The following is a 22,385-nucleotide window of genomic DNA, read 5'->3' as shown; positions in this document are numbered from 1 at the left end:
TTGCTTCTTTTTTTAATAAAAGTGGACACGTGGCTACTGCTGCTTTGGAGAATCGTTGTACCGTGAATATTGATTAGTACACGACCATTTCGTTCTTCAACAACGTTCGACAACTTCGTAAAAATAACCGTAAACGCCTTATCATCTTGCACCACGTTAATACCAGTTCTCATACGGCCAGACAGACAAATTAATTTTTAAAAGTGAACAACGTTGACCTTATGAGCTCTCCCACGTGCAGTCCCGACCTGGTACCTTGTGACTTTTATTCATTTCCAAAAATTAAGAACCAGTTACGCGGTCAACGATTTTCATCACCTGAAGAGGCTGTCGAAAAGTATGAAAAATATGTCTCAGAGATTGTCACGGAGGAGTAGCATAAATGTTTTCAAAATTGTTTTATTCGAATGAAAAAGTGCATTAACGCTAACGGAGAATATTTTGAGAGACAATAAATTCATTTCTAACCATTTATAGTATTTTTTTTTCTTATTCATTCCGGAAACGTATAGTGCGCCACACGTAGAAGTAGACTTGTTCCCGTCTACGTTATGATGTAAAATCACTAACAATATTATATTCCAGCTCTCTCAGCGATGCTGTCTCGAGTCTTCGAGTCGTCCAAGAACTTGGACGACGTAGCATTGCACCATTTGATTGATGCTCTCTGTAAGCTGTCCAATGAAGCAATGGAACTAGCATATTCTAACCGGGTACGTAACTTGTTTTTCACCACACTTGCTCGTAAACAGTGTCATGACATGCAAGCAAAGTGGACCGTAATGTCCTAAATTATGCCCACGAGCTTTTTCATTACATTATCAAAAAACAGAACAACGTCCAGTATTTTTACAATTTGGAAATTATTTATTTTATATCTAATACGTTGTGGCTGCACGGATCTGTGCCTTTTATAACATTTTAGTTCGAGTTCAATTATCTATGGAAGAATAGCTGGCAATCTGTTCACAAAGAAAAAAAACGAAAAACCCGCCATTTGCAAATCGAGTCAATAAAACCATCTCGTTGGTATTTTTTTATTTACCGCCCTTAATATGTGTATTAAGAAGGTGATAATAAGTGTATTACATTGTGATGTACTAATTATGTTATTGCTGCTTTGACGTATGCATGATGCTTCAAAGTTGTGGGCTGTGCGTGGAGTGCAGACGAATAGTATACGTTGTCGATGACTCTAGGATTGAAAATTTGTTGTTTTTGATGTTAGGAATAATAGTCGTAGTAGTCGTGCAATGTTGTTAGTATTTTACAAACACCTTGTGTATTTATTTTTACAGGAGCCATCACTGTTCGCTGTAGCCAAATTATTAGAGACTGGTTTGGCGAATATGCACAGGATAGAAGTTACATGGAGGCCTATTACTAACCATTTATTGGAGGTAATTATATTATAGGTAATGCATTATACAATTAAGACTTGATACTACCTTAGCTCAAATTAAAATTTTTCCCGTACTAATACGGTTTATTGCGCTTGGATTGTGCGACAGGGCACTGGCTTTATTTCAGAATTAATTTTTTTACTAACACAATTAAAGTCATTTGAAAATCGTATATCATAAAGTAAACTTGTTCTATTTACTTTAGTTGGTATTTAAAAAAACCTTAGTATCTGTGAAGTACCTGTGGAATACAGCGCTTTTCTTGTAAAATTTCGTGTTTTTTTTCTGTCCTGATAATTTTTGAGGAATCGCGTTTCACATAGGAAATGAACCTATTTTTCCGGATTTAAACTGCGTATATTTGTTTTTTCAAACTAACCGACGTTTCGGGCCCTTTACAGGTCCCATGGTCACGGTTGTTTGAAAAAACAAATATACGCGATTTAAATCCGGAAAAATAGTTTCATTTCTTATGTGTAACAATCGTGAAGACCTAAGAACTCGAATCGTGTTTTTTTTACTTTTTTTTACTGTAATATTTTCACTGGTATGCGGAATGAACCAAAGCCATTTAAGATTGTATCAACTCTTAAAGATTATTATACATTTAACGCCTTAGCAATTTGTCAACACAGCCTCGCCTCAAAATTACAGTATTGATAAACGGATTTACTTGTGTAAGATTGGACGAACAAGTTGTGGGCTTGATGGTAAGTGACACTCCTATTCATCACAGATGTATTTGCTGCTTGGTGGTAGAAATAGATATGGTGGCAGTACTTCCCTGAACAAACGCCTTTACAATTAGCTTTAAACTCGTAAGTTTCGCAGCTATTCCAATTTGTATCAAAGTTGACGTTTGCATTGGTAACCCATTGCATTGTCGTATAGATTTGTCATTTTGATTTTCACGCTCATCAGTGAGCTTCTGCAATTTAAAGCTTATCTTAACAATTTAATTATAAAGTTACTGTTAGTAAGTTACGTTAGGTAAGTTAAGAAATACTTGAGATTTCTCATAGATGGCGCTACGGCTAAAAAGTCGTTAAAAAACCAAATATGAAGACAAGACAGCATACACATAGAAAAATTAGTGAGGTCCGCTGGTTTGTTCCGTGGTTTAGTTGGTATAGCGTCTGCCACGGTATGCTAGAAGACGTCGGTTCGAATCCGGCCCGTTATTTTTTCTGAGTGTTCGATCTTTGCATTAATAATTTTATAATTATTACTATTACAAGTTAATTAAGTTATTACAAGCTAGTGGAGTTATTTCACATAAAAAAATATTGAATATCAATTCAATAAAAATTTAAATATGAAGTTACGGCTTAAGATTTTATAACATATATTAATACAATTTAACAAAATAAGTTAAAACAAAAACCTGCCTAATCCGAAAAGGAGTGAAGGATATAATGTTCTGAACAACGCATCAACTGCCTTCCATTATTGTGATTTAAACTTTGAAATATGTAGTAAGCCTTACAACACAGTCCATTTTTTCAATACACAAGTTTGAGGCGAGGCAGTGGCAGTTATATGTGGGATAACCTTTAGGCTCAGCTGGTAAGCGCAACTAAAAAAAATTATTTTCCAGGTGTGTCAACATCCTCATATAAGAATGAGAGAATGGGGCGTCGAAGCCATAACTTATTTAGTGCAAGCCGCTTTCCAGTATCATCACAACAACCCTGTTCATGTAACTGAGGTGAGTTTGCATAAGTATGTGTAAGACAAATGTAGAGTTAGACTTTACAAACTAGCGATTATATAAATGACAATAACATAGTATAATAGTTAACTACACAAAATAATGACTGCCCCTGTGGCCGAACGGTAACCATGCTGGACCGCCACGAAGAGGCACATTTATTTCTCTCGTGAGTTTGGGTGTAAAATGTTTACACCCAAACTCACACGTAGGATATTATTAAGAATTGAAATTAAAATTAAGATTTGACATTTTAGAATTAAAACTAATATACTTTTAAATTATTTTCATTAAGTTAATTGTACGTTATAAAGTTGGCAATACGTACTGACACAATAATGTTATTAAGACCTTCTAGACATACGTACACAATAAATTACTTGATTTGACAAACAATAAACTAGAGCATAATATTGTTAGAGCATATAAAATTACACAAAATGTTATAAAGGGAGAATACACAACATTTGTGTTCACTGCACAAATACACTGTTCAAAACACAGTACATCGCTTGCGAATCTACAGAACGAGTGTAGATTCGCGTTTTCTCACAAATGGATTCTTTTAGGCTCGAGAACGCCTTCTTCTGGAACCCCTGGCGGAACTATGTTCAGTACGGCATTGTGACGTCAGAGCGCGGCAGCTGGAATGCGCCGCACGGCTATTACATTCACGAGGAGACCAGCTTGGTGCGGCTTGGCCTCTGATGATGGAGATAATCTCTGCTATATCTGCACATCACAGGTATTAATACTAGCTGATTCGTTCTTGCCTCTTTCTGCATATAGTTAGACATTATTTTACTGCCTCCGTGGCCAAATGGTTACCATTCCGGCCTGCCCCGCAGAAGTCCCAGGTTCGATTCCCGGGCCGGAAGAAATTTCTCTCGTAAGTTTGAGTGTAAGTTGTGGTTGTGTATGTGTGTATCCATGGCACCCACGATAGAGGGCTTCCTTAGTGCGGGGCCGTGTTGAGTGTGTGCGTTATTAAAAAAAAAAGTGTGCGTTATTTCTCAGAATTATTTTTTTTTATCAAAAAATGAGTGCCCATCTGACCTCCTGACGGAAAGATCGCCGATGGAGCGTGCACATCTGAATAATGCCTATTCACTCTGGCCTTGAAAACGGCCCAAGTTTTCCGTGAACAAATCTGCAGGCAGGGGATTCCACTCTATAGTCATTCGCCACATAAAAGTGGAAGCGTCACAAATCTCAGCCTAGGTCTAGTCTCCCCAAGATGGAAAGGGGAAAGTGTTACTGCCACTGCCTTACCACCAGACGCACTATATTTTTATTCCATTTACTTAGTCATCATAAAAAAAATCTATGAACAGATATGGACCTATAACTTAGGAAGTCTGCTAATCTTCATACTACAGATCGTAGCTCTGAAAAAGGTCAAAATTCCGTCTTATATCTAGTTCAGTTAAGCCTTTATGTTATGTAAATGGCCATGGATATCAAATTATGAAATATGAGAAGTCAGTTATTTCCTTGTAATATTATTGAAATATTGATCATTATATTATTCTCTGAACTTTAATAAATATGGATGTCAATAGATGGCAGTGTGTGCTACAAACTATAGTACCGGCACGCTATGATGGCCGTTTTGACGTTTGTCCGCTCATCAAGTTTCGTATTAATTCATAACTACGTGACGTGTAGTAAAATTTATGTAATGTATAATTTTACGACACAACTCGACATTTGTTTTTCGAGATTCGAATTTAAAAAACTTTAAATTTAATACGAAAAATGTTAAGTAAACAATTTTATTTTCGTTTTATTAAAACTTTCTAATGAGCAACCCCTTGCAATACTAGTTATAAATCTATCGATCTGTCTAAAAACTTATTGTTGCGACTCGCATTTGATTATGTTTTTTACGATAATGAATTGAGACATGACCTCACTGTTGTAATCTGTCAAAACGGTCATCATAGCATGCCGGTACTTTTATTTTTTAAATTAACGCTTCCTAATGTGGATAGATGGCGCTAATCCTAAATAAAATAAAAGGATAGCCAGCACTTACCATAAAAATCTTTGCAATAAGCGCCATCAAGTTGATTCGTTTGGTATCACTGCTAAACTGCTTTGATAAATTGCAGCTTGTCAATGTAAAATGTGTGTATTTATCGCGATTAGCCATCGTCTTGAGTTATCAGTCCACGGAAGAGATTAAGAAAGTAGCGAGTGGAGGTTCATAGTCTCGTCCTACCCGGCTGGGAGACAGGTGTGAACCAGTGAGTATAAATAAATAACACATTTTTACAGTGAACAACTTATCCGGTCAGCCTTCCAATGCGCGCAAGTGGTAGCCGGCGACCTTCTCGGCTGCGCCGGCCCGAGGTGTCTCCGACGCGTTTTGACTACAGCTGCTGCGTTTGCGCAACAGACCAAGGAACTCAACATCAGCCTTACGGCTGTGGGACTTATGGTGAGTGAATAGTCGTAGTCATCTTCCATTCCAGTCAGGTTCCATTCGGTGGTGTGGAAAAAACAGCAAAACATCTAATTAGAAAACAAACGGAATCACATTTCGTCGGTAATTAAATATGTAATTTTGCAATAATTGTCCATTATGGCATAGCTCAAGTGAAACTGGTCGATTGGAAGTGGAACAATTGACGACACCCATCAATTGTTTCGAATTCGGGCTGGCCAATCGGGGCGCAGTTGTCACACTAATGATTTGGCAGAATAGTTTTCAAACAAATTAAATAACATTTCGTATCTATATATACATACCGACTCATCCGAAGAACAAAGTCCAATGCGATTATATAGCTAAAAGATAATAAGTACGCTATGAGAACAATTTCGTTATTCAAACTAAAGCCTGTGTTAAGGTGTTTTGAGAATTAATATATCTTATTTCGTTTTGCTAATACAAAATCGAACGACAGTCGATCTGACATCCACAGCGACGAAGAAGGTACGTAATGTACTATGTCCTGAGAACAAGTAGTCTTGCACATAGACCTTTGTTCTACGGATGAGTCGATACGGTACTAATGATATGAATGTGCCCAACAACCACACCAAATATGAAAACTTTTGCTGTTGTTACCTCAGGAATGATGAATTGTTGTGAGTTATTACTGTAATTCCCCAATAACAACAAGCATAGCAGCAAAAGTTTTCAAAAGTACATTTTAGACAAACTATCAAAATCAACGAAATCTATAGGCGCCATTTTCGTAAAACTATGATTATGTTTAGGAAATGAAACTACACTCCCGGACACATAATTCGAGCCACCTCGCATTTTCAGTGTTAAATGCCCTCCGCTTAAACAATGTTTGATTGATCAAAAACTATAAAGCAATTTTGAAATTAGTATACTAAACGCCTTTTCCATAAATCCATGTTGGAAATTTGGATTTACAAAACCGGGGGAAAACTTTGTCTTCGACGATAAGACTACTTTTGTATTCTAAGATTTTAAGACAAAAATGCGAGGTGGCTCGAATTATGTGTCCGGAAGTATATTTTCCGGATTTAAATCGCCTATATTTGTTTTTTCAAACAAGCCGACGTTTCGGGCTCTTTACAGGTCCCATGGTCACAGTTGACTGAGGTGGTACAGTCATCAACCAGTTATGTCTAATATTAATGCAAACCACCCTATTAATGATATACTTTATTTTTAATTTTACAAAGAAAACATTCCAATTTACGCTACATTACGTTTTACAAATTATTTTATTGAATAAATTTTTATTAAGTTCAGTTTATAATATTATAATTAATAATAGAAATTGGTATAAATTAAAACATATTCATTAGATCTGCAGTCGTGTGTCTGTTTGGGATTTTTCATCAGAGGATATATTGGATTCCAAACTGGTGGTACGGAGAAACCATCTTCCCTGTTGAAATTAGGATGTTTTTTAATTTCAATGGCCTCTGATATGATCGTGTTGTTTGACACGTTATTGCTTATTAACATCCAACTAATAACATTAATCTCTTAATATTTACCAGTGGAACATCTCTGACTACCTCTACCACAACCGCGACAAGCTAGTGGCAGCCCTGGCTAATGACACGGCGGTGTGCCCAGAAGTGCCCAACCATGCTGAGTTGCCTCCACTCGACAAGCTCTGGATGTGTCTTTACATTAGACTCAGTAAGTCAAACAACTGCGTTGAAGCTACTGACAACGACATCTATCGGTAGAATTACGAATTATTGCTTAAGATTTGACAAATAAAAATGGATGTCAAGTTCTTTGCTACTCCGCGGATACAGAGCATTTGCTCGCTACGTCCTATTCGTGTCAGTTCCGAATCCGAAAAATGATTAAATGTCACAGGGATCATTTTATCTGTAGGTTGTGACGGTGTGACCTCCTTACACCGTCAACTCACCTTTTTGTATCGTATCATTTTTTCTTTTGCTTGTTTAAATTTTAAATTTGAATTACTCCATCTTCCTTCGCTTTCTCATTTTTGCTTCGTACCATGGTCACTCTCTGCTTGACCGCGATAGCGGACAGAACTACTAAATCAAATTGTCAAATTTTTTATTCTTTTCAAGTTTAATCATAATACAATCAATGTAAATCTTGTATCGACCATAATGAGCGAATAACAGTCTATCCAATATCTGTAATTCAACATAATACAAGGGTTTTTTTTACTTTACCTTTCGTTTTACTTTACTTCTTTTAATAAATGTTGTGGACCGGAAGTTTCCTGTTTTACTGCCGTGATCCTGATCACGGTTGTTAGGGTTACAACCCTTTCAGGTATACTACGCTATCCGTATTTTCTCGGATTCGAATCTTTTCGGACTTAGTGCACAAGCAACATCCGAAGAGGGTCCGAATTTTCTAGATTTGTTGAGGCTCGGATTGAACTACAACATAATTGATCTACTATCCACGCCGCAAAAGTGGTGCAACCTCAAAAAATGCACATCGTCGTTAACGTACAACACCTATGAAGTCATTTCGAGTAATTTGAAAGAGAGTGAGAAAACTCCATAGATTTTTATTTAAATACTGTTAGTAATTTTATTATTAATATAAATTTGAGAAAACCTTGATTCTAGATTCTGATGTGTGTATATAATATTCAATAAAAATAAATAATATGACAAACTATTAATTTTTTTAGGTGAACTATGTACGGAACCGAGAGCACCAGTCCGCCGTGCGGCCAGCCAGACGTTGTTTAGCTGCATCGGCGCCCACGGCACTCTACTTAGCAAGCCCGCCTGGAGAACTTTGTTGGCTGTGCTCTTCCCTATGCTGGATCAGGTGATGTAGCCCTTACAAAATTTGTAATTTGTTTATTTCACAGTACGTACACATTATCATCCACCCATTTATACGTTCTACTGCTAGGCACTGATCTCTTAAGGCCATGATCCGCCACGTTGGCCCGATTTGGGTTGGGAACGTCACACGTTTTACGAGGGCTGGTGGTTTTACCACCGTGTTTTCCTTCTCCGATAAGCTCACGGTAAATTTTAAATTTAATTTTGCACATAAATTCCGAGAAACTCAGAGGCACGAGTCCGGTTTCTAACCCGCGACCTACTGCCTCTGAAGGCAATAGGTCGAACTATTAGGATGCCTCGGCTTTTCTGGATGCAATAGATAAGTCTTAAACGATTATCTATTACTTCATTGCCATTTTAAAGAAAACAGTTATCGATTACTCCGACCCCTCCTACGTAAAGTATTGTATGTCGAAATTGGCAAGTTTGCAGGGGAGCGTTTTAAAGTTTTGAATTCACTGAAATGAGTATAGCACGTGACTAGTAAATTTTAAAATGATAAAATAAATTTTGGTTGTTCATCTAACCGATATGTGTTATGCTCATTTCAATGAATTCAAAACTTTAAAACGCTCCCCTGTAAAGTTGGCAATTTCGACATACGATACTTCACGTAAGAGGAGTCGTCGATTTAAAAAAATGGCAACAATAGCAGCGGAGTGGGAGGGGCATTAGGGCTTTTGCAGAGATATTTACCTTAACTAAATACGTATCGCTATCCTGTTATTTATCAAGCATATTTGTTGTTACAGGTTCAAAAACAATCGAACATAGCGAGTTCAGAGAAGGTGGACACGGGAGAACACATATTAATACATCACACGAGAAATACGGCACAGAAACAATGGGCCGAAACGCAGGTGAGTTACCACCACAGACATATATCTAGATAGATGCCGCAAGTACAGCAATTTGTATGAAAACCAAGCGTGCCACATATTTTGTACCCACTATGACGTTACAAGAACTACTTAGTGATGGAAACCTCTTTCCGCTCGCTCTAAATCGATATTATATTATCGATATTCCATTAAACTAATCGATTCTAAATCAAATAATTTTTTTCCGGATTTAAATCGCGTATTTCAAATAAGCTTTTTCAAAGAAACCAACGTTAAAAATAAGGTATTTAATTAATAACTTTGTAACTATAATGAAAAAGTAGAGTGGTTTGCATTAATATTAGACATAACTGGTTGATGACTGTACCACCTCAGTCAACCGTGACCATGGGACCTGTAAAGGGCCCGAAACGTCGGTATGTTTGAAAAAACAAATATACGCGATTTAAATCGGGAAAAATAGTTTCGTTTCCTATGTGTAACAATCGCGAAAGCCTGAGAACTCGATGTAAACAGTATTTATTTCAAATTTGATTGCAAAATGAAAGTGTTTCCAGTTTTGATTTATTATTCCTCAGGTGTTAACCCTCTCAGGGGTATCGCGAGTATTCCACTCCAGGTTTCAGCTGTTGACTACAGTAGGAGACTTCAGCAGGTCCTGGGCGGCGCTTCTAGATTATATCACTGACTTCGCATTGAGAAGGAGCCACGAGGTGAGATTTCTGTCCTTTCAGGCGGATTGGTGACTCTGGGACAACTATAAGTATAAGTAAGTCGATCTTTGTATGAATAATTATATTTTATTCAATTATGTAAAATATTACCTCCAAAACTTCAAAGTGGAATATCTTTAATTCTAGACTTCTCAGAATAGTAAACTCAGAACCAAATTTCTTCAGGAATTTAAACTCTATATTGTCACACCTTTTTCATAAATTTATTTTAAAATTTAATGTCGGAGTTCGCCATTGTTCTTTATTTGTGTAATGCTTTGTTAAAGAACAGGATCAGTGGAAGAATTCTTCGAAACCCAGTGGCGACATGTAAAAATTAGGGCCAGCTCAAACTATTTTATCAATTTATATTTTGTGCTGTAACAATTAAAATAAGTAATAAATTGTAAATTTACGCTTCCAGGTGTCAGTAGCAGCTTTAAAATCATTCCAAGAGGTAGTATCGGCAGCAGGGAGGGCGGCAGAGGCCACAGAAGGCGGGGTACTGCAGAGACGAGTATGGGCGTCAGCTTGGACCGCCTGGACTAACATCGCTTCTGCTTTATCAGAACCACAACCCTGTGAGTTGATTACCGGTCTTATAATAGCACCTTATAGACCTCAAAAGAGTCCACCGAAACTGACAACAGTGGATCTTAGCATGAGTCGTCTGGATTAACATGGCATCTGCCTCTGCCTCATCGTCAGGTCTCAGTTATATTGTCCCTTATACTTCCAACTTAGCCATTATGCGTCAAAACACAGTCATGGATGGTTTATCTGACTGACTGAGTGACGAGACGAAGAAGCCCACTTGGTGGTAAGTGACACGCCTGTCCATAAATGCTGCAGTACCACTCAGGGCTGTAAATCACATAGATCTGAGGGGCACTGCGACTGCGCCTGTCGCCCTGAGACACAAGTTGACAAGTCTCATGTGCCTGTAATTTCACCAGCACCCTTACCCTTCAAAACCGGAACGCAGCAATGCTGACATTACTGCTTGGCAGCAGAAATAGGCAATAGGCAGTACTTCCTAGGAACTCTTTTACAAGGAGCTCTACTACTACTACAAATGATGAGATCCGAGAATTCTCTTTCATGTAGCCTGTATATTTATATAACTCTGTATTTATTATCGACTAAAGTTGTCTGAGAACAAACTATTTTGAATTTGAAAAATTTTACTTAGCTTTGTATAGTTCTTCGAGAATTTTCATACGTTAGAATTTCTTTTTAAATATTTTTTTTTATGAACCAACAATTAGTCCTCATCCTGCTGCGTAAACATTGGATCTGCCCTAAACCAACAAACTTATTGCCACACATCAGACGATATGCGATAATTAACCGTACGTATGAACTCTAAATTCTGTCAGTACCTTGCTTTAATTTACCATTTTGTCTCCAGTGCCCGAAGACGGCAAGGCGGTGGAAATGTACGCACCCTCGCTCAACTTCCTCACAACTTTAGTCCAAATATTCCCTCTCATCTTCCAACACATACGACCTACGTAAGTTTGTATTTTATATTTATAATATTGCCGTTCTCTCCTTACACATCGTTCGTATCGGCGAGGAAAAGGAGCAATGTTTGCTTTAAGTTACTTTAAGTTTCTAAATAGCTTTAAGTTAATAATAACTAATTTTAACTATCTAGGTATAACTCATTTACAATCTAAATGTACCTACATTTGGTCTCCTGTACCTTAGAGATATAACAAATCCTTTAACAGTGTTTCTGTATAAATCACATATTTTAGAAGAACCAAGAAATACTTCAAATGTTTTCACAGATAATTAGCAACTGTGTCAATTGTTTTGACCGATAATAGTAGAAAAAATATATCTGTTAAATGTTTCGACTGATAATTAATAGCAAACATAAATCTGTCCCATGTTTTCGATACCTCCAATGAACTACCAACTATATTTTTTTGTCATTTTCTTATTTTTATTTAAACTTTCACGATTTTACATTATTTGATTTTCAATTCGAGTATGTATAGAACATATTTTAATTACCTCGACGTTTCGGACGTATGCAACGTCCATTGTCTCGAAGAACTGAAGAGGCGGGTGTCAGCATCATCTAGCCGTGCGAGTTTTTCTAACTAACCGCACTTGGTCTTCATTATTTATTTGTGCATTAGGGTGACACCTGCCTCTGCAGTTCCTTCGAGAACATGGACATTGCAAAACGTCGAGGTAACAAAATTAAGTTTTATGCATGATTAAGTCCCGAATTAAAAATCAAATATTATTATGCTCCCCGAATTTTGTGAATAAAAAAGCAAAAAATATAATTAGAAAAAATAACAAAAAAAACGAATTTTGTAAAAAAAATAAAGAAACAAAATAAAAACAGAACAGGTCTTAAAATTAAGTAGGCGTAGTGTTTTGATTGACAATTATTACTTTTATTTTTCAAATATTTTGACCGATAATTAGTAGAAACAATGGTTTGAATGCCAACATTGAGCCGGAAAGTCAGACAGAGTGGTCTTTCCGAGTTGAAGAAGAAGTAACAGTCCTAGCTCGTATTAATTTAGTTTACAGTATTTTTCTATTGTTACTAGATTCACCCCTGCAGACGTTCAGAAGTTAGGCGAATGTTTGTCGAACATTTGCTCAGTGGAACCTTCGGCGTCGGCGCTGGACGGCCTCGGCACTACTTGCGCGCCTGTTAGTTTGCACGCCCTTCATTGTCTCGACACTGTGCATAAGGTAGGTCCATAAACGAGGGTAATATGCGTGATGAACATGTGTATTAGGTGCACCCGTGCTTAATATCCCTTAAACCTCTAATATACCTTGCTTCCAATATGAAATCTGAATTCGGATTACGTAAGTTACTTTTTCTCAAACACGTTCAGAAATGTTTGCATTACAATATAGAAGTTTGTCCATTTATGGGGCGTGTTGTTTTAACCTTTTAAATATATCTACTAACAAAGAGTTATGTAAATAGACTAAAGAAAAACTGTCATACTGCCATTTGCTCACTAGCATCGGTTTCCGTAATTACGAGAATTAAAAAAATATTGTCTTTGATATTGCTTATTTTTGCGTTTAATTATGGTGCACGTATATACTGCACTACATTAAAAAAGACGTCATAAAATAAACAAAAGTAGTTTTATTCTAAAATGAATTTATGATTCTTTTTTGTTGTTTCTATGTTTTATATTTTCTTCAAAAAAAATGAGTTCTAGTTAAAGGAGCGCCAATACAGCATAGGATAATGTGGCCCAATTTTTTTTTATTTTTCTCTCTGATCTCTGAGCTCCGCACTAGGTAAACCTTGTACCGTGAGTGCCATGGACACACACATAGACAACCATAAATTATATATAAATAGCCATATAAATATTTCTCCCAACTCAGAACTTGAACGCGGGATCTCTGCTTGGCGTAGAACAAGAAGCATAATTTGTTATAGAAAACTTGTTTCTGCCTAAAAGCACACTAAAATACATGAAAATGTATGATTACTTTTTCGGTTACATATTCTCCTTCATTCTTTATGTTTTATTATCTCCTCGCATTGTTTGGGAAAAGCGCTATACTACGACGGGAACGGGGACTGCCCGACTCGTATAACCTCGCGTAACTCATTCTCGTCTGGCAGCCCTTTGCTTTCCGGCCTCCGCAATAACGTCTATGTCCTGTCTAAGCTGTAAGTTTCGAGCAGGAGGCGCTAGTGCGGCACGAGCTGCTGTCGGCGATGTTCGGCGCGCTGACGGGGCTGGCGCGCGCCTGCGCCGACCAGCCGGGCGCCACGGCGCGCTGCCTGGCGGCCGCCGCGGCGCTGTACCGGGCGGCGCCGGCGCTCTGCGTCGACGTGCTGCCGCAGCTGCTGCAGGTTGGCTTCCTCGCTCCACAGAGGGCGCTGTGCCTAATTCACCTACCCCAATCAAAATGACCAGTAATTAAAATGCACTCGCTTGCTCATTTTTTATTTATTCCTATTCGTGGAAATTCCCAACGGCCACAGAATTCTTTCTTCTTATTTAAAAATCCAATAATCCCTGTTCAGCAGCGCCCTCAGTTTTTAACTTCCTGTTACGTTACGACATTAATTTGTTCCCTTATCGGAACTAAATAACCTCGTCTCGTTCTTTTTCTCTCTTTCTTTCGAAAACTGTCGTGACGTATCAGATGCCCAAAAACCATTCGTCAACACAACTGCTCTTAACTGTGTGTTTATAATACAGATACGAGAATACACTACGACAGTACAAAAATAAATACAGTTTCATTTATATTACATCTAATACGAAAATTTTTGACAAATACGTTTTAGGTAAACCATTGAACCGTTTGACAAGTAACACTGTTTCGTTAATTCAGGTAATAGCCGCCTGTGAAGTTTTATCATTTGCCAACAGAGGGCTCTGTAACCAATTTTTTTTTCTCGCGTCGTAGGCTCTCCATTCGGCCGTTAAGAAATGCACGGTCGACAAGCGGCGAAGAAGCAACGACCAACCGGACGAACCCACGCAGATAGCTTCACTTTTATTGCAAGTAAGTATTTTAACTTTGTTTTGTATAAAAGTGTACGAATGTTTATTTACAAAGAGTAACCCCTAGAGCTTTTACTCATTCTTCTTCAAGAAAATTGCCTTATGAGTGCGTTAGTCTGTTGAAGGTGAAGTAAAATGACATTTCTTGGGTTGCTAATTTTCGTTAAATTTTAAATAGTGATGTAGTTATTGTCGACATTTTTATCGGTGTATAGTGAAATTATGTAGGTAAAATTTTGCCAAAAATCTCTGCATTGTAAATGTTACGACGTTCTAATGATTACTAATTGCGTTATTGTATTCTTTATTCTTATTTTGACAGTTGCTCTATTATTATCAAATTCAATTTTTAGTCATGTACATTTCAATAGCGACAGGCTGATTTTATTATGTATATTAAATGAAAATAAGAAACTTTAAAATCTGTCTCCTATTTGTGTTTTTAATACACATAGGAGATGTGTATTAAAAACACAATGTATGAATGAATTTTCAAAAATTAACAATTCCAATGAACCAGTGCCCAGCAGTTGGACTTATAAAGGGCTGAAGATGAATGAAATAAGTTTAGCTATTTATGAAATAAGCGTATCCATGTTGGTTACCAGTCTATAGTCGATATAATATTTATCGACTGCAATCACTAGCTTGCAAGCGGGCAACACTATTACGCAATGAACTGTCATTTTTTCCATCTTCAAAAAAGGCAGACAATAGTAGAGTTTAATTCAAGTGTAATTTGCTTAATTGTGATGTAAAGATATGTGAGTTTAGAAGATTTTTGATGTTAGCAGGATACTTTAACCTTAAACGTGGTTTCCAGATATTAGGAACAGGTTTACCTCTGGCGCGAGAGCGGCCTGATGTATACAAGGACTTCTGGGAAACATTACCCTCTGTACTGGAAACTTTCATGTTTGATCCACCGTAAGTACAATTCGCAAAACACCAGTAGGAGTAGAGCTGCTTGTGAAAGAATTTATTCAGGGAAGAGCTGCCACCTTACCTATTTCTGCCTCCAAGCAGTCATGTGCGTGTTATTGCGTTCTGATTTTGAAGAGTTAAGGATGCTGGTGAAATTGGCAGTATCCCTCGGATCTTTATGATTATAATCGTTCTTCTTCGTGGCTTGTTCTGTGTCTTTCGGAATTCCGCCAATGTCACGTATATAGCCTTTAAACGGGAGAATTGGATTTATTTTCAAATATAATTTTGATCGGCTGTCTGTGAGACTCGATTGTCATGATATTTACAATTTTTACGTTACACTCATTCTATTTTTAAATAAACTTTCAACCAGGACCCCGATTCATAACTCTTCGAATCGAATCGTTCCATTCATTGACTTACAAGTAAATGGACGACGGGTCTAATACAAAAACCACGAAAAAAATGTCCCAAGTCAACCTATTTAAACGTAGTGACATGTAAAGGAATATGAAAAAGCTAAAACGTTGAATTTAAATTGTAATGTCATCGCAGTACTGTCTAATTTCGCTTGCTTCGCTGTCAGAAGAAACAAACGAAGACTGAAGCTGACGCTCTGTATACGATTTTAACGCGCCTATAAGTTCGGACACTTTTTAGCGCGGACCCGACGTCCATATAATTGTAAGTCAATGGTTCCATTGGATATTGTTCTCGAATCGAAGGGCGCTTTCCGAGTTATTCAGAACCTTCCGAGTTAAACGTTCGATTAGATATCTCAAACGTCACCGTAACCAGCTTTGTAAATTGAACTATACCACCAGGCGCATGACGTGTTCTTCCCGTTACTTGATATCATAAAGAAAACATTACTGCTAGACAGCAGAAATAAGTCTGGTGGCCTGAACGGACTCCTTCACAGTTCTACTGCTGCTAATACCTTTGAAAGCTAAGGTTTTTTTTTGGTTAATAATAATGGCAAACAATGACACGTATTACTACCAGTACTAGAACGATATTCGCAAAAATTCGTTTCCAAAATCAGTCTTACCGAGAATCAAACCCGGGACCTCCTCTTTTTCTTTTATATTATTGTGTGGATCTATGTGAAGACTATAAACGCGTTGGTACTTGGTGTAACGGGCTAGTGTCCGCAACTCGACATCCAGGCTCCTACTTTGCTTGTGGTGTAGAGGAGCGACCTCGAGATATTTTGCCCTGTAGTTGGCCACGCCGGAGCACTGTAGTAGAATGTGCGCGGCCGTATCCTTGCACTGGATTGTATGGACCATGACCCGTTAGGGCGGCAGTTAGATTTTTCTTTTTTTAAAAAAAAGTTTCGCAGTATGGAGACCCTGTGTTGCGGGTGCCATGGACACACACATAGACAACCACAAATTACACCCAAACTCACGAGAGAAATGAATGTAGGCCATACAAATATTTCTCCCGGTCCGGGAATCGAACCTGGGTCCTCTGCGTGGCAGTCTGGCATGGTAACCATTCGGCCACGGAGGCAGTTAGAGTACGAAGCTCTTGCCTTTTAAGCTTAATTAATTTTCGAGACAGACTGGCGTTATGCGTGGCTATAAACGTGTTATCAATGTATATATTTATAAAGTAAGGTTTTTTGGTCAGTGTGGGCGGCACGTCTCACGCCCGCGAGCTGGTGGTCCTCATCCGGGACGAAGTCCTTCGGGGCTCGCCTCGGGTACCCTCGATTCACGTGCAAAAAGTTCTCGCCTTGGTGCGCGCTGGGTCGCTACATGTGCACCAGCAACAGAACAACGCTACACGTAAGTTTTGTATGTTCTCACTTTTGGGAAACTGACATAATAAATCAAGGTGTCCTAAACAAAGCCCAGTAAGTATGTGTATTATCATGATTATTAATAAGATCGAACACATAGAAAAGCTTTTTCGACCCGATGGGACTTCAACCCACGACCATACTGCACCGTAGTATCGCTCTTACCAACTAAGCTACGGGTCGAAAGTTATTAAGTTGTTGAAAATCTTCAGCGTTTTTGTTAAAGATCTTTATACGGGATTTTTTCGGCATTCTGAACAACTAGTGACATCTAGTGAAGGATTTTAGAACCTTCTTCGACGCAGTAAAACTTTTTCTACATGTTTGATTTTTATATTATTAATCTTAATAAAAACTAGTGGAGTTACTTCAAAAAAAAAAAACCCCAATAATACATATGTGAATTATCGTCAAAGGACTTATCTACTCATTATACTATTTTGTGTGGTATGACGAAGAAAAATTGGCAAGATTAAGACGACAGAAGCAGGTTCGCGTCCACATAGAAAAATTCGTGAGGTCCGCTGGTTCATTCCGTGACTTAGTTGGCACAACATCTGCCACGGTTTGCTAGAAAACGTCGGTTCGAATCCAGCCGGATCAAAGGAATTTTTCCAGTTGGAGGTTAGATACAGAAAAATAAAATCCTATTCCTCTCCAATCGGAGGGATGTGGAGAGGTTATTTATGTATCTAATGGAGCAATAAACATGTTTGACGAAATTCCACTTATGCGATTCTTTCACGAGGGGTGCGAAACATTATTTTCTCAAAGTTTTTCCACAACCCAACACTAGTTTTAACTCACTGCCCATCTCTAATTGCACACCTTGGTGAACGTATTTGCCAATCGGTGTAGTCCCCAAGGAATGATAGGTCGCGCGGGGAGGGTCCTTTTGTTCACCCCTGTGTATTAATAATAATTCAGATCCAATCTGCTCAACAAGGCGCCTCTTACTTGCCCCATTAAGAAATTAATTTTAAGACATTAATTATTGAAGAAATAGACATTTTTACTTGTTTCGAGAGCTAGTTCATGAAGGCAACACTGTTTTTGCTTTGTTCATAATCAATTCTATTTAATTGTATATTATTCGTTATTGTCCTTTATTATAATTGGCTTTAATTAATTGTCATTATTATTCAATTTATAAAATTATTTTTAGTTCTAATTTAGTTATGGAATGCTACACTATTGTAGTGATAAATAAATAACGCGCACATACTCATAGCCCAAGAAATAAATGTAGGCCATATAAATATTTCTCCCGGCCTGGGAATCGAACCCGAGACCTCTGCGTGGCAATCCGGCATGGTAACCGTTCGGCCACTGCGGCAGTAAATAAATAAAGAAATAACGACATAATTTTTACTCTTACAGAAAACGAGCAAGAATTACGAGAGAGAGAGGAGTTCGCTCGAACTTGTTTTGAAACATTACTACAGTTCTCTATGTTAGAAGACATGGACTCTTTTGCCGGCGTTAACAGTGAGTACATTGGCCTAAGCTAACTACTAATTAAACTTTATTTCAATCCAAGGACGCTTTAGAAAATTGCGCTGTATTTTAAAGAGGCTAGGTGTTTTGTAATGCATCGTATTGTCTTTTAACCGCTATATTCAAGATTGCTAGATGACGTCACCACATTATTCTTTATAATATCAAGTGACGGGACAAACAAGTCGTGTGTCTGGTGGTAAGCTGCAAGCTTATCCATGACAGTGCAGTGCCACTCAGAGCTTTAAATCGCACAGATCTGAGGGACATTGCCACTGCGCCTGTCACTCTGTGACATAAGTTGACAAGTCCTATGTGCCTGTGATGTCACCAGCATCCTGACTCTTCAAGGAAAGCAGTAATTGTCAATGACTGGCGCATAAATATTTAAGGTGGCCGTACTTCCCTGGACGAACTCTTTCACAAGGAGCTCTATGTATTATATCTTCATAACTACAGTTATGAAGATCAGAGAACGCGGTCATTACAACCCAAATTTTCTACCTTTAACAATGAGTTAAAAAATATTAACCATACTTATTGTACTATTTTCTATAAATAAAAAGTTTACTTCCATTGAATAGGTTATAGAAGACGGCAATTAACATTAGAGTTATTCTGTTCAACCAATTTAAAAGGTATGCAAAATTATTTCACATATTCACGCGGTATAGATATGTACTAGAAATTAACAACTAGAATCTTATGACGTTACCTTTTAAATTTAAATTATTATGTTTCAAAATTACATGGGCTCAAAACCTCTGATGTAATATGAAAGTGTTAATTATATACGATTAGAAGTGATTACGTATTCCTGAGGTTGTCTCAACAAAAAAAAGATAAAATGTTTCCTTTTTTCAGATGAAAGTGACCCGTTAGCAATAGTAGCGCTTCTAGACAGATTCCAAGAAGTTATATCTAGGTATACGAGAGACGATGACAACGCTGAACCTTTGCCCAGGCAAGTACACTTGTAGCTCTGGAACTCTATTCTCACTGTGTCACTACATTTAGTTAAGTACCTAAACAAATGGACTATAATTACAAAACAACCCGAATCACATTTCATCGGTAATTAAATATGTATTTTTTCAATTTTCATCCATTATAACAAAGCTCAAGTTAAACTGGTCGATTTGAAGTGAAGCAATTGACGACACCCGTTTGGGCTGGCCAATCGGAGCTCAGTTGTCACCCTAATGATTTGGCAGAATATATACTCGATGAAATAGATCTATACCATGGCAAGCCTTTTCGTTGTTAGTGATAGAATGGTTCACCAGATGTCGCCACTAACACCATCTGAATTATAGCCATTCTCAGCGGCACGATTATTTAAAAAGTTTAAATAATTTTATTTTCCTTACAGACATCAGTTATCAGAGCTGTCGTTTGTGCTAAAAGCAATAGCGACTTTAACGGAGTCCATGAAGAAAGCGGCTCCCGGCAAAGTGGACGCAACCGCGTGGCATAAGTTAATAGGTGAGAATAGTAATAAATGTTGAGTGCAGAAAGAAGAATGGCGACGTTATTGTCAAAAGAATTCTTAGCGTCTACAAACGTCATAATTGCAAGTTTGAATAAAGTGAATTCATTAAATTTCTCAAACTATACCAAAGGTCTGTCTAAGTCTGGAAATAAAATCATATTATTTAAATAAGACTCAAAAGACTAATTAGTATGTAACCGAACTGACATCAACAAATGTCAGTTTCTTGGTTTCTTTGAGCGACATCTAACCGCTAAAAAGAGAAGCCTGTACCTACGTATAAATTAGTTCACGCAATGTCAAATGTACTGATTATGATACTGATACTGAGAGATTAACTATTTTATGACATAACAAAATAAAGTGGATAAGTCCGACTGCAGGTTTAGCTTTAAGTTACTTTGAAACACGTATGAAAGAAGCGTGGTGACTCAGGCGTGTACCCGTCGCTGGTGGCGCTGGCGTCGTGCGCGCACACGTGCTGCGCGGGCGCAGCGCTGCGCGAGGCGCTGCTGCAGTTCGGCGCGCTGCTGCGCGCGCCCGCGCCGCCCTAGCGCCGCACCCGGCGGCTCTACACCCTGCACCTCTAGTGCGTCGCTCGTGCCGCATAGCCTTATTCTAGGTGAGTTCCTTGCGAACGCACATGGGTCATTTTCAGGTTACTTTTCTCTACCTCATTCCAGATATTCCAAAAAGAAGGTTATCATGAGGCATTGTGTAATATTTCAGTGTAGTATCCTGAAATAGTATACTTGAATACTTAAGTAACAAAAATTGCCACCGAAATATACAGGGTGGAAATAATTATAATATAGTATGTAGTAGAAATAATATTAGCTATACGAAAACGGCCCTAGAAGAATAGCTATCGATTTTGAAGGTGTTTCGAGTGTTACCCACAGATTAAAAAAAATACATTCAAGAAGATAAAAGACAATTTTTTACTACTAATATATATATATTAATTTTTTACTAAAGCTTTTTTCATGCCATTTGATTCTTTTTCGTGTGGTTCAGCAGTATATCTATGGGACGATGCGAATAAAATTTTATTATGCCTTTATTGTAGTAAATATATGTTTCATTTTTTTCCAGTGTCGATTCACGGTAGCTGTAATAAAACCATCACCATGATTGAAACAATCATACGGCTAAGTTAAAAGAACTAGAAACTGTTCCCAGTTATTTTTGTAACAAATCATTTGTTATTAATTTTAAACTGTTATTGTATAGGCAATAAATTGTGTAATTATTTTGAGTCTTATTTATTTTGTAGGATTTGTATCTTTAGTGGTATGTGAAATTTTATAATAGAAGGTGAAATTTAATTCGTTCGATGAATTTTAAGTGGTAATTTATGATATATGTCTGATAGCGTGTGTGTAATGTCCTAGTCGGTTTCGGCTACAGCGACTGCTATTATTTAGAATTAGAGCTGAGGTTGTTTGCTCTTTCATGTTCCCTTAGATGGCTACAGTAGCCAATCTTGTTGGTAAATATTCGCAAACAGTGGCAACACGTAAGGGCACCGTCAACATAGTAATAAAAGATGGCTGTAGGTGTCTTAGCCTTCAGAGCATCACGTTTCGCGTCCGGGTCTGACAGTCTCTGCTCCTCAAATTTCGTCACTTGAGATTTCACAAAGTGTCTCCACCCACCACGGCAACTCGACTGCATGTCCTACCTCGAGGGATCAATGTTGCAACTTTTCATGTGTCTTTATCAGAACATATTTGTATCTCAAGAACTGGCCGCCTTGCTTCCGCTTGCCATTCTGGAGTTCAGAAAAGAAGATAACGTATATGTAGATTAGAACGACTTTCTACAATGTCACCTCGCACAGTTTGTATTTATAAATATCACTTGATTTGAACAAACATTTACTTTTTTTGTGACACTAAAAATCGAGTCGAGCAAGTCTTTACTATTGGCCCACCTGTAACAGTTGCATTGCCACTCATTGCTTTAAATCATCTCCTTAAGATGACAAGTCCCATGTGCTTGTAATTTCACCATTACCCTTCCTTACTCATCCTTGAAAACCAAAAAGCATTAAGATTCACATTACTGCTTGGTGGCAGAAATAATATTATTATTCGTCACAGGAGAATATGCGTTCTTATTAAATAATTGAAGTATAATTTGCTTACCTCTGAAATGAAGACATAT

At 37.7% G+C, this 22,385-nt stretch overlaps 1 protein-coding gene across 2 annotated transcripts in view; it reads left to right on the top strand.

The window, feature by feature from the left end:
- The window catches only part of LOC113228963 (protein MON2 homolog), a 74,857-nt gene extending 52,472 nt beyond the window's left edge, over positions 1-22,385 (top strand). For both annotated transcript variants that reach the window (XM_026462407.1, XM_026462406.1), the window contains 21 exons: positions 586-713; positions 1,299-1,400; positions 3,001-3,111; positions 3,684-3,859; positions 5,395-5,557; positions 7,108-7,252; positions 8,244-8,386; positions 9,162-9,269; positions 9,830-9,964; positions 10,389-10,545; positions 11,376-11,478; positions 12,544-12,691; positions 13,659-13,829; positions 14,393-14,491; positions 15,314-15,417; positions 17,056-17,213; positions 18,608-18,715; positions 19,589-19,688; positions 20,097-20,209; positions 20,652-20,838; positions 21,312-22,385. In XM_026462407.1, coding sequence (XP_026318192.1) covers positions 586-713; positions 1,299-1,400; positions 3,001-3,111; positions 3,684-3,859; positions 5,395-5,557; positions 7,108-7,252; positions 8,244-8,386; positions 9,162-9,269; positions 9,830-9,964; positions 10,389-10,545; positions 11,376-11,478; positions 12,544-12,691; positions 13,659-13,829; positions 14,393-14,491; positions 15,314-15,417; positions 17,056-17,213; positions 18,608-18,715; positions 19,589-19,688; positions 20,097-20,209; positions 20,652-20,770 — 2,591 coding nt within the window. In that variant the 3' untranslated portion in view covers positions 20,771-20,838; positions 21,312-22,385. The remainder of the gene's footprint in view (positions 1-585; positions 714-1,298; positions 1,401-3,000; positions 3,112-3,683; positions 3,860-5,394; positions 5,558-7,107; positions 7,253-8,243; positions 8,387-9,161; positions 9,270-9,829; positions 9,965-10,388; positions 10,546-11,375; positions 11,479-12,543; positions 12,692-13,658; positions 13,830-14,392; positions 14,492-15,313; positions 15,418-17,055; positions 17,214-18,607; positions 18,716-19,588; positions 19,689-20,096; positions 20,210-20,651; positions 20,839-21,311) is intronic.

This window comes from Hyposmocoma kahamanoa, unplaced genomic scaffold (genome assembly GCF_003589595.1).
Source record: "Hyposmocoma kahamanoa isolate Upper Pololo Valley unplaced genomic scaffold, ASM358959v1 263, whole genome shotgun sequence".
Classification (NCBI taxonomy): Eukaryota; Metazoa; Arthropoda; class Insecta; order Lepidoptera; family Cosmopterigidae; genus Hyposmocoma; species Hyposmocoma kahamanoa.
Note: the sequence above shows the minus strand (reverse complement) of the source record. Positions and strands in the feature narration are given on the sequence as shown.